The sequence below is a fragment of the Dunckerocampus dactyliophorus genome, chromosome 1 (genome assembly GCF_027744805.1).
Source record: "Dunckerocampus dactyliophorus isolate RoL2022-P2 chromosome 1, RoL_Ddac_1.1, whole genome shotgun sequence".
In the NCBI taxonomy this organism is placed as follows: Eukaryota; Metazoa; Chordata; class Actinopteri; order Syngnathiformes; family Syngnathidae; genus Dunckerocampus; species Dunckerocampus dactyliophorus.
In genome coordinates this window covers 49,352,842-49,369,822 of record NC_072819.1, presented here as the reverse complement: position 1 = coordinate 49,369,822, position 16,981 = coordinate 49,352,842, and the positions used below count along the sequence as shown (strand labels likewise).

Here is a 16,981-nt window from a genome sequence, read left to right as displayed (position 1 = left end):
CATATTTAACTTAATAATGTTTCACTCACATTGAGTAATTTGACCCCTAGCCATAGCCTAGCTTCTTTCTTTGCAGCTGGTGCGTGTTAGAAGCAAAACAGAAGGCGTCCAAGGCGCTTCCCACGCTAATTAACGAGAGTGACGGCGGTGGACGCGACACGTGACGACAGTAACCGGATTTCAAAAGTTGCTGTACTTTGTCATTATCATCTGTGTAGCAGAAATTGCAGTGCTGCAAATCATTTTACGGGGTACAAATACAGTTAATTCATATCAGAGGACATTCAATAAAATGTTTTGTGTCCGTTTTTCCCCCAATATCCAGGACTAAACCGTCAATTAAGAAAAGACCAAACATTATCCAAGATTCATTTTATTATCAGTACCTCAATAATGTAACAATTTGAACCATGGAATTTCCATTTCGCCTACGACGAACAATTTCAAAGTACACACAGAATAGAAAAGCCTTGTAAAGATCTCTGCAGGTGTGATGAACGAAGTTGTGACACAAATAGAAAGTGAATAACATCCCATTGCATTGCTTTGCATTACGTGAGGACCAGGTCTAAGCCAACCCTTATAAGCGAGTCACCATCAAGCGATCCATATGAGCAGACTAAAAAAGTGACTTCCATCTATCCACCCGTTTTCTTCCGCTTATCTGGCGTTCCAGGCCAGCTGTGAGACATAATCCCTCCAGCGTGTCCCAGGTCTGCCCCGGGGCCTTCTCCCGGCTGGGCACGCCTGGAACACCTCACCAGGGAGGCGTCCAGACTAGATGCCTGAGCCACCTCAACTGGCACCTCTCCATGTGAAGGAACAGCGGCTCTACTCTGAACCTCTCCCAGATCACCGAGCTCCTCACCCTCTCTCTTAGGATGAGTCCAGCCACCCTACGGAGGAAACTCATTTCAACCGCTTTTATTGGCGATCTCGTTCTTTCGGTCACGATCCAAAGCTCATGACCATACAGTAGGTCAGGGTGGCAACAATGACTGACCGGTAAATTGAGAGCTTCATTTCGTGACCACGACAGTCCGGTACAGCAACCGCATTACTGCAAACGTTTGGCCGATCCCCGGTTGTCGACCTCACGCTCCAACCTTCCCTCACTCGTGAACAAGACCCCGAGATACTTGAACTCCTCCACCTGGGGACGGACCTCATTCCCAACCTGGAGGGTGCAATCCACCCTTTTTTCAGACTGAGAACCATGGCCTTGGATTTGGAGAAGAAGCTTCACACTCAGATGCAAACCGCCCCAGTAAATGTTGAAGGTCACAATCAGGACCACATCCTTCTGCAAATAGCAGAGACGAGATCCTAAGGGCTCCGAACTGGAATCCTTCAACACCTTGGCCGCGCCTAGAAATCCATGAAAATTCTGAATAGAATCGGTGACGTTCACCAATAACAGGCTCGACTCACTAAAAAAAAAAAAAATTAAAAAAAGGGGCTTTTGCATCAACAATTCATGAGATTCATCAAGTGATGAATAGAGATGAAGTAAGGGAGCAATATTTCTTATCCACTTGAGAGAGCTTGGCGCTGCGGGTAAAAATAAGCGCTTAATGTATATTTTATAAAAAGGAATACCAATATCAACGAAGGGGCTCTTGAAGACTCCAGGACGGGGTGGCTATCATCCCTTAAATGCCAGGTGAGATGGTGGATGACAGAAATCCACCAGTAATACATGAACTAATGGTGGCATTAAGTAATGCACCGCCAATACGCTCTCATCAGAGCAAAAGCCAGACAATATTACCATGCAACAGTTTGGAATGCTTCACTCTGATCTGACTAGAATTTCAGGTGTGGGTACACGGCACAGATCAGGGGTGATCACACTTTTTTCAGCCTGCGAGCTACTTTTCCAAAGACTCCCAAAGATCTACCTCCTACTATAAACACAGAATATACATGTACATATATATATATTTTACTGTATTTATGTACTGTATGTTGTACTTGTATATCGGGGGTGCACACTTTTTCAGCACGCAAGTTACAAGTCGACATGATCTACCGCTTTCTATGTATAAATCAGATAACATGTATTTCAAATCTAACTGGTAACTTTGAAACCACGATCCTAAATACAGCACTAATGATTAGTATTTCATATTCACAGTTTCACGGTTTACAGGTAACCAGAGTAGTTGATATCATTCTAGAATTCACAGTTCAATTCAATATGGCAATAAAGATAATTGCACATAATTCCTCAATAGTTGTGTACATAACCCGAGTACCGGTAATATGTCAGCCGAAATAGCTACATAGCATTCACTAGACACTCATGCATCACGTCCACTTAGCAGCAAGGGGCACACTTTCCAATTCATCATGAAATAATAATGTCACAGATGCAAGTGTAGAAAACACGCATTTCTATAGTGGAGTTCAGGACGTGAAGCAAAGCCATCAATCAGTTCACTTTGTTCAAAAATAGCCGCTACAAATGAGTGGATAACTTTTGTTATAGATATAGGCATCTTACTGCCGAGTTAGTTTATCTATAATCAGAACAATAAAGACGTTGCATCTCTGTGTGTAGCTTGAGACGTCTGTTCACCACTTAACCTTTGCCGCGGGGGAGCAACAGCGAATCAGGAAGTGGGCTTAATGTTAGCCGCAAATGACATCTACAAAGTGACGTTTATGCGATCGACGCAATGGGAACCCCGGGCGTAGATAGTGTGACATCATAGCACCACGACTCAAAACTCCAATTTAATAAAAACAAGGGGCGTGAGAGGGTCCGCGCATAATAATAATAATACACGCCCCCAGAAGACATCAGGAAGATGTTTCGGTCCAATGCTATCTGGTAGCTGCGTGAGCCGCATGGGCTGCAACTAACGATTATTTTCTTAGCCGATTAATCTGAAGCTTGTTGTTTCGATTGATCGAGTGATCGGTCAGGCCCTAAACGGACAAAATCAATAAGAACCAAAAGCAAGCAGTGAGTATATTTCCCAAAGTCAATGCTGATGTGTGTGAATCATCTAAAGATGATAGGTCTGCTTTCATGGATGACTGAGGAAATAAAAAAAAAGAAATCAAATTTGAGAGGCTGAAATCTGAGGATATTTACAGTTTTAAATAAAAAAAAAAGATTAATAGAACACCCAAATGGTTGTCCATCTTGGATAATGGATGAATCATCAATTCATCCATTAATTGTCACAGTGCAATCACAACAGTGAGCATCATGAAGACATCGGCTGCATCGAAAGGGTACGATGACACCCCTGATAAATGTGAGAAAAAGGGAGAAGACTAATTGGCAAGGGAGCAAGGGAGCAAGGGAGCAAGGGCTCAGGGAAATGAGTGAGGAGCTAAAATACCCCAAAAATAATCCATCAGAAATCATCTTGCAACGAGCCCCCCTTCAGTTTGACAAGAAGGTTGTGTTGAACGCAGCCCACCAGTGGCTGTCTTTCAGCTCTGCACATCCTGCCGCTCCGCGATAGGATAAGAGCGGAACGGACTGTGCTAATTGGCTTGCCTCCCTGTCGGATTTCTTCAGCACGGCACACACAGAAGCGGGGGGCGCCGGGGAGGTGGCGTTTTGCATGATGTGGTGCATGGATTTGTAAATAGAGTATCAGTACCGGCTTTCATGTCCCTAATTTTGGCGGTAGGGGCGGAGTCTCAACTGGATGTGAGCAGATAGTGGGGGCTGAACGCTGATCCCGGGGGCAGGGGGGATCTGCGTCAGAACCTGTCAGGGTTTGGCGTGGCTGCGGAGGGATCGTCGAGTGGAATAAACAAAGATGCACACAGCGACGCTGTGTCAAACGCCACCTGAAAGTGTGGATGTTAGTCACCAAGCTACATCCTTCTAATCCTGACCTGCTGACTGCGCCATGTCGGATCGAAATAATCCTTGCACACAAACACAACAAAAATGAGCACATGCTTAATCTTTGCAAACTTCCGAAGCCTCGAGCTGAGTCCTTATGATCCTATTTTTGGCAAGCGTCATATTAAAATAAAAAGTGAATACGTATGTTTGACATCGAGGCTTTTTCTGCAGACGAGGTAGAGGTGTTGGGAGAAGCTCTACTCTTCCTGAGGTCTGTTAGTGACGCCCGAGACACCTTTCCAGGATCTGAATACAGACGGGACGGGCCATTGTCTTGGCTTATTGAGCAGTCAAGGAGACAAGGAGACAGCAATGGGCCTTTGGGAGCCAGGCTATATGTATATTTAAAAAAAAGACTACAGGTTGCATCAAAGTAAAATAGAGGAGACGAGCAAGAAGATTTGGGGTTTCTTCCAGAACAATATTTAGAAAAACGAATTCTCTGTGCAACTTAACAAGTACGGCGGAACTTCAGTTTCCGTGTGTTTCCAAGGTCTACCTCGAGACAGACTCATCCTTTCATCATCTTTTCATAGTGTTGTTTCTATTCATAGAACGCACACACTAAGAACACCGGGCCATGCGCTGACGACGCGTTCGAACGCACTGCGTATTTTTTAGGGACGGCTGCAAAAAAGCTGCAAGTGCTGGCACTTGCAGCTTTGTTGCAATAAGATTGTAATATGAAGGTCCCTTAGCTAACAGGTCTCAAGGGGAACAGCGTGTGCCATGATGATGGTACCGCCTGATGGATTTTACAATAAAGGTCCTGTGGGCTCTAACCGTCAGTTCAGTTTGTGACGGACTGGAAACAAATGGCTCTTCCGCCCCCTCCCCCACTCCCTCCACTCACCTCTGTTTTTGCTCATTTATCCATTAAATATATAATTTTATGTATTCTGCTTTGTTTCCTCCACGTAAAACTATAATTATTCTTTATAAAATGTGTTGAGTATTAATATTTCTGGGTGTCTGGAATGGACGAATTGGATTCACATACGTTTCGGTTTTCGTCTGACCTTTTGGAACAAATTCATGACGCAAAGCAAGGTTCTGTTTTTCATTTTTCATTTTTCATTTTCACACTGGATTGTGAGGTGTTTTATTACTAGGGCTGCCCCGAGATCTCGCGAGATTAAAACGTAACGAGATTTCTTCTTTGGAGAAAAGCTGTCTCGCGAGAGCAGGGCAGCCAGAAGCCAATCGGACTGTGAACCACGGCATCATTTGCTACCATGAATGGTAGTTTTAAAAAGGTGGAAGCGGTTGTGTGCGAGGCAAAGCAAAGCAGCCCCAGACCATCACACTACCACCACCATATTTTACTGTTGCTATGATGTCCTTTTTCTGAAATGCGGCGTTACTTTTACGCCAGATGTAATGGGACACACACCTTCCAAAAAGTTTTACTTTTGTCTCGTCAGACCACAGAGTATTTCCCCAAAGGCTTTGGGCATCATGAACTGATGGATCATCAGTGATGTTTTCTGTCAAAATTGAGACGAGTCTTAATGTTCTTTTTGTTCACCAGTGGTTCACCATGCAGGCCATTTTTGCCCAGTGCCTTTCTTATGGTGGAGTCATGAACACTGACCTTAACTGAGGCAGGCAAAGCCTGCAGTTCTTTGGATGTTGTTGTGAAGTCTTTTGTGACCTCTTGGATGAGTAATTGCTGCGCTTTTGGGGTCATTTCGGTTGGCCAGCCACTTCTGGGAAGGTCCACCACTGTTCCATGTTTTCAACATTTGCGGATAATGGCTCTCGCTGTGGTTGGCTGGAGTCCCAAAGCTTTACAAATGGCTTTAGAACCTTTTCCAGACTGATAGATCTCAATTGATCTCAGATAAGTTATGTTTTAGTGGGGTTGGGGGCTGGGGTGGTGGTTCACAGAGGGTCATGTAGCTTTTATTTAAAAACTGCATTTTGTGTTCAGTTGTGTCTGTTTTCATTGTTCTTAAGGTATCGTTCTCATGAACCCAATCTCATCTCATGAGTTTGGCGTCTTGTGACACCCCCTTTTTATAACTGTTATTACCGGCATTGTAACAGAATGAGATGTGCTGAATGTTGAATAGTTGGCTCAATCCAACCACGTATGCATTTAGCGAGTACCAAATGTTTCCAAATGAAAAATCAGCTGTTTAGCCGTCACCTTCACCCCAGCCATTGGCAAAAACGAGTCCGGTTCTCCGAACACATGAAAAACAAACATTCATGGCTTCTGAAAGGGCAGGGGCGACTTCCAGTGGTTTTTGTAGCGCCCGCTGCTGCGCACACGTTCACCACAGAGGTAAATTGAGCTCATATGTTTATGAGTTGCCCTTTTCCTAATGTTGCCAGCGGACTAAAACAACATTTGAGAGCTGCAATTAGATTGAACCGCACAATGCGCGCGCTAATTAAGTCATATTTCAAGTTCAATAACAATCAAGTCGGCCGGAGAAAGGCCAGTAAGGAATGGGGGGGGACATTCTAGAGGCTTTTGTGCAGTGAAGTGTGAAGCTCTCACGTGGACGCGGCAGCATCAGCAACAATACACGGGAAAACGCAGCCCTGTTTTATGTGAATGCAAACTTGAGGTCTGGTTTCAAGCCTGGCCTCATGTGCCGTTCTACCTTTAGAGCGAGTGCGTCCTTCACGCCGCCCTTGGAACATCTCTTCCATTACTGCCCTTGACACTGCAGCCGATTGAATTCTTATCTGCCATCTGTGGGCTCACGTTCAGCACGCTCTATCTCTCGCCAAAGCCTAATTGAATCTGCAGTGTTGGAAGTGCGGCGATACACCGGCCACACCGTGTCACTGGCAAAAGATAAGGGCTGCTCATTGGAGGATTGGACCCACCACAATCGAGATGGGGACACGTCGATAAAGGGGTGACAAGCAGTTTGGGTGGGTAATGCGTCCACGGACTTCACTCAGATTGCGAGATACTGGATTTCCCTCCGTTACCGGGAAGGTTGTGTTCATATTCAACATCCCACAATCCTGTGCTCGGGCCTTCATTTGGTTCAAGTTTATCGGGGGTGTGCGACCGAGAGAATCTCGGTTGCTTCCTTTTCTGACCTTGTTTTCCTGGTTGAACAGGTCACCTGTGAACTTCGGCAGAAAATCCTTCTTTCACTTTCGGGTATGCTTGCAAGCATAGCCTTTTATCATAGCTTGGTTGGTCCTGTGACTTGCACATCAACAGACACGACATCATTTAACATTTCAGTTAAAGTGGGTGGTATGTGGCATTTTAATTATGTCTAGCTTGGAGACGGTAGCAGCTGGGTCAGCCTCTAACTAACTAAATACACACAGGTGATTTTCAGTGTATTTCAGTACATTTGTGAATACAAAAATGAAGTTTTGGTGGTAAAATACAGGTGTTTGATACGTTTCTACACACCAGGATGAGTAACATATCAAAATATGTGTCTTCTTCGACAACACTGACATTGATTAAACTGCTAATGTTAGCATGTGTTAGCATGGTAATGTTAGCAGCAATGCTAACATTAGCATGCTAACACCTAGCATAATTGTGTTAAGTGTTTATATATGTGTATACCTGTGAAAACGGCCAAAAATGCTGCTATGCTAACATTAGCATACTAGCAATCCTAACACCTAACATAGAAGTCTCAAGTTATATATATGTGTCTCGCTATGAAAACAGCTAAAAATGCTGCTGTGCTAATGTTAGCATGCTAACAATGCTAAAATTAGCATGTGTCTACCTCTAAAAATGGCTTGAAATGCTGCTATGCTAATGTTAACATGCTAGCAAAGTTAAAATGCTAACACCTAGCTGTCTTTGCAGAGTGAGGTTTTTATTTCATTTTTTAAATTCAGAGAACAGATGCTCTGATATTGTCATGAACGTTGCTTTCATGTCTTCTCCCTCCTTACGCTCTCATGTGCAGCCGTAACACTAGCAGCTGTAGATGAGTTTGAAGCGTGCATCCGCTTCTTGAAAGTATGTTTGCTCTGTTCAGCCTTCCGTGGCACAGTTCCGAAATCGCTCTCTTATGCCCATCTGCAGTTTGGGTACTTTTCAGAAAAAGCTGCATGCTTGCTTTAAAAATGTCTTTCAACGTTATATTTTTTGTTGTTTGCTAATTTCCCTCCACATATCAAGCACACAGGTAAGCCAGCGTCATTGGCAGTTAAGGCAAAGGAACACAGTATGTCTTCGGTGCCGTGGGCCATGCGGTACAGTATTTTGGGGTTTAAAAAACAAAACCTCCTACCTTAACAGAGCAAAACCTCTCTTTTTGGTCTTCTTATCCGCATCCTCTGCAGCCTCCTCACGTTTCTTCTTTCCTTTACTCTTTTTCTCCTGCTTCCTCCCGTTCACTTTCTTCCTCTTGGTCCCATCTTCTACATCCAGGTCCTGACGTGAGGAGCCGCTGGCCGGCGTTTCATGACCGGAGCTCTGCTCAGACGGATCGTCGTCTTTGGAGGGACAGGACGACACAGCAAGAAAACATTGTCGTTAATACAGCAGCATGTGTTCCACTCGCGTGTTCCATGCGTCTGCTCAGATGTTGACTTAGCAGGCATGCGCTCAATCATCTACTGCATGCAAACAGTGCAGCATGTACACTGAGTGGGTTCACACGTGTTCCAGTGAGATTTAAAGATTGCATTTCATCAGATCTAAAAGCTGTCCCTTGGCCGGCCTCCGGCTACTCGGGTGCCAGCGCATGACAAAGGCTGAGGAATGTGTGTTGGCAGTGTGGAACTCCCCAACAAGTGCAGTCAGAAGCCAATAAGTCTGCGCTTTAAGCCTCACCATCTTCAGAAGGTCCTTCGTAAGACTTGTCGATGGCAATGCGGAAACTCTGGTTGCACCCGCGTCCCCGGACCATCGTAGGCCGCGGTCTGTGAAATGGCACCTGGGCCTTGATGTGATTTTGCTGGGCCTCTGACATGGCGGACTGGAGACTTTCGAGGGAGCTGGACTTCCAGAGTCCCAGGGTCGGGCCCAGTGTTCCCCCAGCGGTACCCTCTAGAAGATGAGTGAGTGAGGGAGAGCAGAAGTAAATACACACGTGAAAAGGCTGAGGAATGAGAAGGGAGGGAAGGGCAGTAGATACACAGACACCACTGTAGATAGCCTTGATATCTGCCTATGTAATAACAGCGGTGGAGGCAGCAGTGGTGCTCAAGATCCCGCTGTAAATGACGATGATGACGTCTGGGTTTGCTTGAGAGATGACTAAGTGTACCACAAGTGGATCAGACATTTCCGTGAGCCTGTCGATGAGCAGGTATCGTGGAAACGGGGATTTCACAAATTCTAAGTCTGGTGATGTCATAATATGCAAATGAGATGAGTGAACTTACTCCCATTACAAACTGTGTCATTCTGGTGGTGCGAGCTACAACCTTTTGAAAGAGTCATGTCAAAACGGAACTGAAACGGAAACTTTGCATTACATCATCTTCTTTTTTACCCCCCCACACCTTTTTTGTTAAAAGCTTGACTGCCGCCAGAGCCGACGTGGATGAATGGCGACGATGCAATAGTCATCAGCAAGTCTGGGGCGAGATAAAGAGACGTAAGTAGTGTTTTTTTCAGCAACTTAAACATCCGACATGAATGAGTTTGTGGAAGGATGGCACCGACTACTTCACATGTTCTTGTTGCTCCAGGAGCTTCAAAGTGTTCAGAATCGGGCAAGGAAGACGCAAAGCGAAACTGAAGAGGCGACACAGTCAAAGGAGGTGGCGGGTGAGGGGGGATAAGCACAGTTGCCTTTTTAAGTCCTAAATTGACTTTCCGGGAGGAAGTAGGATTTGCGGGGAATAAGGGGTTATAAATAGAGAGGGGGGGAGCGCTCGAGAATAAAACGCTCAATTTGAGAGGCAGGATTTGTGTCACAAATGTAATTATGGCTGTCCGGCTTCCAGCCTGATAGAATTAAGCTCCTTGAGAGCACACTGCACACACACAGACGCCGTGCGAGTGTGTGGGTGTGGGTGTGGGTGTGGGTGCGTCACTACAGTTTGAAGATTTTGGTAGAAAACCCCCCAACATTTAAACGTAGTTGAAGCACAATTCACTTTTTCGAAGCTGTGCTCACTCCATGCGTGGCAGGTGGTTAAGGCTGGGGGTAAATGAATAACGAGGGTTTAATGGGATGGACGGGTGCCAGAGAGGTGGCTATCATCGCCAGCTTGATCCAATGGAGGGTGAAATCAGCGTTTATCACATATCGCTGCCCGCTGTGCCGGCAGATGCTCTCATGGACCTGCTTGCATCATGTCCACCTGACTGCCACTGACTCAAGCCGGTGCACAAATTTGACAAGCAGCCTAAAAGGCAACCGGGCCGAGATGATGGGCGGCGCGGCCTTCATGGCTGGAACAAGTTGAAGCCGTTTAGCAGATCTTATTGCACGACTACTTAAGGCTCGGTTAGCATCATCAGAACTTATCTGAAGAGTAGCACAGGTTGAGTATAAGTACAAATGTCAGAAATATCCAAACAATGCAATCCTGCAGGCGGCGCGCAGATACGCATTCTCATTCGGCTTGTCAGTGACCCACTAGTAGCAGCGTCGCATATCTTAGTGCCAAGCGCTACTCTAAAGCCACGTTTGCACCTGTATGCGTTTTAGCCCTGCAGTGGTACGCCAACGAGTATTGTAATTGGCGGTAAACAGGTGTGAAGTACGTCAAAAGTATGTCAAAACTGTGCGGTGCTGCGTGCCAGAGGGCTCAGACATTTTTTGAAATGTTCAAAATTTGTGGCATGCATAATTTTTGTGAACTAGTAGTGAACGCTACGTGAATGCACTGCAACCTACGCCTAAACTAGTAAAGCACTCGGAGAGCGCAGACCTCCGCCAAGCAGCAGTTTGCGATTTACAACAGAAATATTAGTCCTCCTTTATTTTATCTGCACATTTCAATTGTTAATGTTATCATGCTAGCAATGCTAACATGCTAATGTGAGCATGCTAACACATAGCATAATGGTGCTAAGCGTGACCATCATGCAAAAAATAAGAAATCAGGAAGGGAGCAAAGACTTTTTCACACAACTATATGTTGTGTTTCCTGTGTGACTCCAACACCCCCACAAACTCCCCACTGAAAATTCGTCCGGCATATGACTGTTTCAATGCAGTATTGTCATTGTGGTTGTTGATATTATTTTGTCCTTTCCGTCAGGGTCTTTACAGCCGTCACAGACATTTGCTGATGTGGTCCTGTTTGTTTCTGTTGTTCTGTTGTTGTTGTCACAATTGTTGTTGTTGCTGTTGTCCTTGTCTCTCTCTTTTTTGTCCCCCCTCTTATCCCTGCACTCCCCCACTCTGTTTTCTTTTCTCTTCTTCTCCATCCCCTCCTGCTCCAGTCCGGCCGCTCCAAATTGGCATAACAACAAAACATCAAGGTGAAACAAATAAGGTATAAAAGGGGAAGTGTACCCCACACTGTTCTCTGGCAGAGCAAATCTGTTGAGCGTGTAAGCACGTAATTCGTCCGGCGGGTTGTGTGTAGTTTGCAGACCCCTGTTGTATAGTTCTAACATGCCCCGCAGTGCCTCAGCAGTCTTAGGGTCTTAACACTCAACACCCGCACCGGCCGATTTGTATACTGGCTGAAAGGTTGCCACGGTTACAAGAAAGTGCCCACTCCATCTGAACTGCTGGGGCTGGTAAGGTGAAAGTGTCTATGCATGTGTGAGTTTTAGACTGTGGGATGATGATTGGTTGCCAGGGAGACACATTTACCAGCAGTGGAAGAGTGCTCTGCCATAGTTCTTCAAATGGTACAATGGATTCATACACACACGACGTAGATGCAAAAAACGTGCTTTCTATACGATATCTGAAGACCGGCCAATGAAACACTGCCAAGGAGATAAGCTCCTAACACACGTTCTTACTATAAACATGTGTGACAAAGACATTCAAAGGAGCCTGTGGCCAAATAAAATTGAAATCAATGACCGAGTCACATGATCATAAACAATACATATGCTTCCTTGCATGTTAAACTTCAGTAAAAGTCACTCAAGTAAGGACGGCATTTGAATAAATTATATAAATCGATGTAAGCAGCTTAAACCAGACATAAATAGATATACAGATCGGAAAGACAAAAGTAAAGTACTCCTCTGTGGTTATGATCTTAAAAAAGTGTAATTACCAGACGCAGGAGAGATTAGCACGCCTAATGGGGACTGCGTTGTGCATTTCCTGTACATTCACCCTGCAAACAGCTTTGTAACTATACCTCGTGTCTTGTCAGTCAAATAAAAGCCAATTGAAGTTGAGGCCAAACCAAGGCACTCCAACGAAAGAATAATCAGCGGTCACCCTTCACTGTCCACACTTGAAACCTGCATCAGCGTCTGGAGTAGCTGCTGTGGCTGTAATTGAGTTTTGCTGTTAAGATATACAGTATTCGGCTGTGGGGACATACAGTATGCGCCGCATGTATGCAGCCTCTGACGAGATGGATGGCTTTAAGAACTGCAGGGGACTTCAAAAGCCATTTCATAATTACTGAATCCTCGACTGCATCGCCATAGCAGGGTGGTCGGGGTAGCAGGGTATGGATCGGAGTTGAAGAGGGAGCATGGTTGGGTGTCATTTGGAAATACATGACGAATAAAAGGGCACATGGGATGTGATGGGACTGTGAAGTAAAATGGAAGACGAACAGAACACACATCTTTACTATTCTACTAGTCGGCCTGCAGCTGATATCAAGTAGACCCGTGGCTTCATGTCACTGGTACCACAACATCTGCAGCAGAACATAGGCACTGACCTCTACCAATCTCTAAATCTGGGTTTGTTAGGTTTGTTGGATGAATGGATAGAGCAGGCTAACGTTAAGTTTGAGTACAGTGTTCCCTCACTATATCACGGTTCACCTTTTGCAGATTTTTTTCAGTGCAATTTTTCGGTGCTCTGTTGCATGTGTCTGTTATTGTATTCACTACTGCTACCAGTAGAGGGTGCTGTATACTCAAGTGACAGTTGAAGACGTGTCTAGACGTTTCCGGTTTGTCTCAGTAAATATACAGTAGAGCCACAACAGTCCTGATTGGCTAAGGCCGAACCCGCCCATTGTGTTCTGCATTCTGATTGGCTGTAGATCATTGTCAATCAATCTCCTTCGTGCAGGACTGCCTGTTTCCTGTTGTATGATCGCTAGCTACTAGCAATCAAATATGCTGAATGAATGCTGAAGTTACACGGCTGTAGGGTGCCTGGAATACTGAAAATGAACCTTCGGTTCATGGAGGACGATGAGGAGGAATATGTTTTAATAAGGGTACAAAAACACTACAGGACAAACCACAATCGTTGTCCAATCTTGGAAGTTGATCATTAAAATTCAACCAAAATTTGAACTTTGAGAGTGTTTAAACAAGAGAGAAATGTGATCAAATGTTAATGTCTGTCTGAGAAAAGTGTATAAAGCGTATGGTGAAGGCAGCCTTAAAACATGTATAATCATTGTGCAAAAGTATCGTTGGCTACTTCGTGGATTTCACTTATTGTGGGCTATTTTGGGAAACTAAACCGCGATAAACGAGAGAACGCTGTATATGTAAACGTCTGACAGCAAATGTAGACAGTAACGAATGGGGATGCGTACCAAAACTCAGTACCTCAGTATCTCAGTAATGGCATCCGTGCCGACGGAAACGGTAGTAAAACAAAGTAGATATTAGTGCCTCATTTCGGTGCTGAATAACCGTATTTTCCGGACTGTAAGTCATACTTTTTAATAGTTTGGCCTGTCCTGTGACTTATAGTTAGGTGCGACTTCAAAAATGTGTGTTCAAAAATATAGATCATTATTCTGTTCGACTTGCATGTCACAAAATTCCGTAATAAAGGGCATTGTTTTTCGACAAAATGTGTGTGAACATCACGGGTTCAGAACTTTTAAGACCCAGCACTGTTTCAAAAGCACCGATTTGGCGCCGGTATCGAATCATATGTAAACGATACTCGACCCCTGTCACGACCCACAACTTCAATCAACCCGTGGTGGGCTGGATGCAACAGGCGGGCAGACGGAAGGGAAAGGAGGTAGAAGGCCAAGCTTTTTAAGCATGGCTAAAGATTCATGCTTCCGACGCACATGAACATACCGTGCATACACAGAGATACTGCCTTACTGCTGCATTAGCTCCCAGGCGAGTCGGAAGAGGAACCACACTGGGCCAGAGCCAACATGGTGGAGGAAAATCCACAAGCCTCGAGCATGTTTATCATCATAACATAATGCAAGAACAGACACAGCTGAGTAAGAGATAGAAGAGGGGAAAGGGAACACAAAGAGACAATCGGATGCATTAGGAATTGAGAGAAAACTGGGAATGAGCCAGGCAAGAGTGCAGGAGACCGAATAATCAAGAGAGGGGTTGGGGGGCAGGAAAACGTCAGCAGTAGCAAAGATGAAAGTGAAAAAGACCTCTACTGAAGACTGAGACTCATAAGACCAAGGAATCAAGAGTAAAGAACGAGGGAGTGCGAGGAAAAAGAGAAGAGTGAAGCACTCTCGCCCGAGAGGAAAAGAAGGTTTTAGCCAGATTAAAGAAGCCAGGCAGGCCTCTTAAGACCATCCATCTAATGAAATATGTCAAAGCCCATAAAGAAACACTGAGGCCATTTAAGAGCCAGGGCGGGGTGAGGGGGGTGTAGCACAGGAAGCCAGCCCAATATGCCGTGTCAGCAAAAATGAAAAACACGCAAAAGCACTGTCAATACGCATTAGCAAGACGTCAGCGGGAGACGAGAGGAAAACAACATCAGTGGAACGCTGCGGAGCAGAAATAGATCTCCTTATTTATCGTGGGTCGCAGGGTTGCAGGCGGTGATCAGAAATTCCAGGAAAATCTCTGTGGCAGAGCAGGTGGGAGGAGTGGGAGGAGTGGGATGAGGAAGAGGAGAAGGGAGACGAGGAGGTGAAGCTACAGGAACTGCTAAATGAGAGACACTTGAGGTTACAGTTACGGTCTTAGGGGAAAGTCTATTTCACCAGCAGCTGGATTTGTTTGCTGCATCTGGGTTTAGAAAGAAATCAAATCTGACATAATAGCAAACATAATCCATTTAAGACAACCATCATCCAAACTGGCTTCAAACTGAATATGAGTTCATCACAAATCAGCACCCATTTGCTGACATTTATACAAAAGGCTGGTCAGTCTTTAATGATTCCGTCTGAAAAACAAAGATGTACAGTGGTGCGAAAAAGTGTTTGCTCCCTCCCTGATTTCTTTTTTCTTTTACATGTTTGTCACACTTAAATGTTTCAGATCAAACAAATTGAAATATTAGTCAATGACAATACAAATGAACACAAAATGCAGTTTTGAAATTAAACTTTTTATTTTGAAGGGAGAACAAAATCCAAAGCTACATCGTCCAGCGTGAAAAAGTGATTGCCCCCTCAACCTAACTGGTTGGGACACCCTTAGCAGCAATCAACAACTTGCACTGAGTCTCTTACAGCGCTGGGGAGGAATTTTGGCCACCTCATCTTTGCAGAATTGTTGTCGTTCAGCCACATTGGAGGCTTTTCCAGCATGAAGCACCTTTTTCAGGTCATGCCACAGCATCTCAATAGGATTAAGGTCAGGACTTGGACTAGGCCACTCCAAAGTCTTCATTTTGTTTTTCTTCAGCCATTCAGAGGTGGACTTGCTGGTGTGTTTTGGATCATTGTCCTGCTGCAGAACCCAAGTTGCTTTCAGCTTGAGGTCACCAACAGATGGCCGGACATTCTCCTTCAGCACAATTCATGCTTCCATTTATCACAGCAAGTCTTCCAGGTCCTGAAGCAGCAAAACAGCCCCAGACCATCACACTACCACCACCATATTTTACTGTTGGTATTATTTTTCTGAAATGTGGCATTATTTTTACGCCAGATGTAATGGGACACACACCTTCCAAAAAGTTCAACTTTTGTCTTGTCAGTCCACAGAGTATTTTCCCAAAAGTCTTGGGGATCATCAAGATGTTTTCTGGTAAAATTGAGACAAGTCTTCATATTATTTTTGTTCAGCAGTCGTTTTCGTTTTGGAACTCTGCCATGCAGGCCGTTTTTGCCCAGTGTCTTTCTTATGGTAGAGTCATGAACACTGACCTTAACTGAGGCAAGTGAGCCCCGCAGTTCTTTGGATGTTGTTGTGGGGTCTTTTGTGACCTCTTGGATGAGTCATCGCTGTGCTCTTGGGGCCATTTTGGCTGGCCGGCCCCTCCTGGGAAGGTTCACCACTGTTCCATGTTTTCACCATTTGTGAATAATGGCTCTGACAGTGGTTGGCTGGAGTCCCAAAGCTTTAGAAATGGCTTTATTACATTCTCCACATTGATAGATCTCAATTCATCTCAGTTAAGTTATGTTTTAACAGGGGGGCAATCACTTTTTCCACACAGGACCATTTAGGTTTGGATTTTTTTTCTACCTTGATAATAAAAGGTTTTATTTATAAACTGCATTTTGTGTTCAGTTGTGTTGTCATTGACTAACATTTAAATTAGTTTGATGATCTGAAACATTTAAGTGTGACAAACATGCAAAAACATAAGAAATCAGGAAGGAGGCAAACAATGTTACACACCACTGTACCTTTTTTGGACTTTTTGGTTGTTTTTTTTGGCTGGTTTACAGCCGTATCTCAACGTTGACAGATGGCACTCGTCATTCCGAACTGTGGACATGTTCAAAATTTTTGAAGGCTTGCGATTTGCGGTTCTGTTATGTTCCTCTGGCGTTTTTTCTTCCGTTTTCACCGTTTCACCACCGGGGGCTTTTACACTTTTACGGCTGTTGGGCAGGCGGACAGCTCGTCCTTCTCTGGCCACGAAACTCACCGTTCCCAACATGACAACACTGCACATGTCTCAGCCATGACATGTTATCACATACAGTATTTCACATTGGCAGCCCGATTGTGGAAGGACCTCAAGGCGTAATAGTACTTCAAAAATAACAGTCTTCCAAGATAATAGTGATCCAGATACAATTTCAAAACGAGTGACGTTGTCCAGGAGCTACGACTGTTGATAGATTCAGACATTTTCCAGCCATTTCATTCATTACTCATACTTAAGCAGACGCCCAGCA

At 44.7% G+C, this 16,981-nt stretch overlaps 1 protein-coding gene across 6 annotated transcripts in view; it reads right to left on the bottom strand.

Annotated features, from left to right (window-relative positions):
• pard3ba (par-3 family cell polarity regulator beta a) overlaps nucleotides 1-16,981 on the bottom strand; it is a 164,809-nt gene that overhangs the window by 57,503 nt on the left and 90,325 nt on the right. For all 6 annotated transcript variants that reach the window (XM_054793478.1, XM_054793487.1, XM_054793496.1 and 3 more), the window contains 2 exons: nucleotides 8,661-8,876; nucleotides 8,116-8,320 (listed from right to left, as the gene is read on the bottom strand). In XM_054793478.1, the coding sequence (XP_054649453.1) occupies nucleotides 8,116-8,320; nucleotides 8,661-8,876 (421 nt within the window). The remainder of the gene's footprint in view (nucleotides 1-8,115; nucleotides 8,321-8,660; nucleotides 8,877-16,981) is intronic.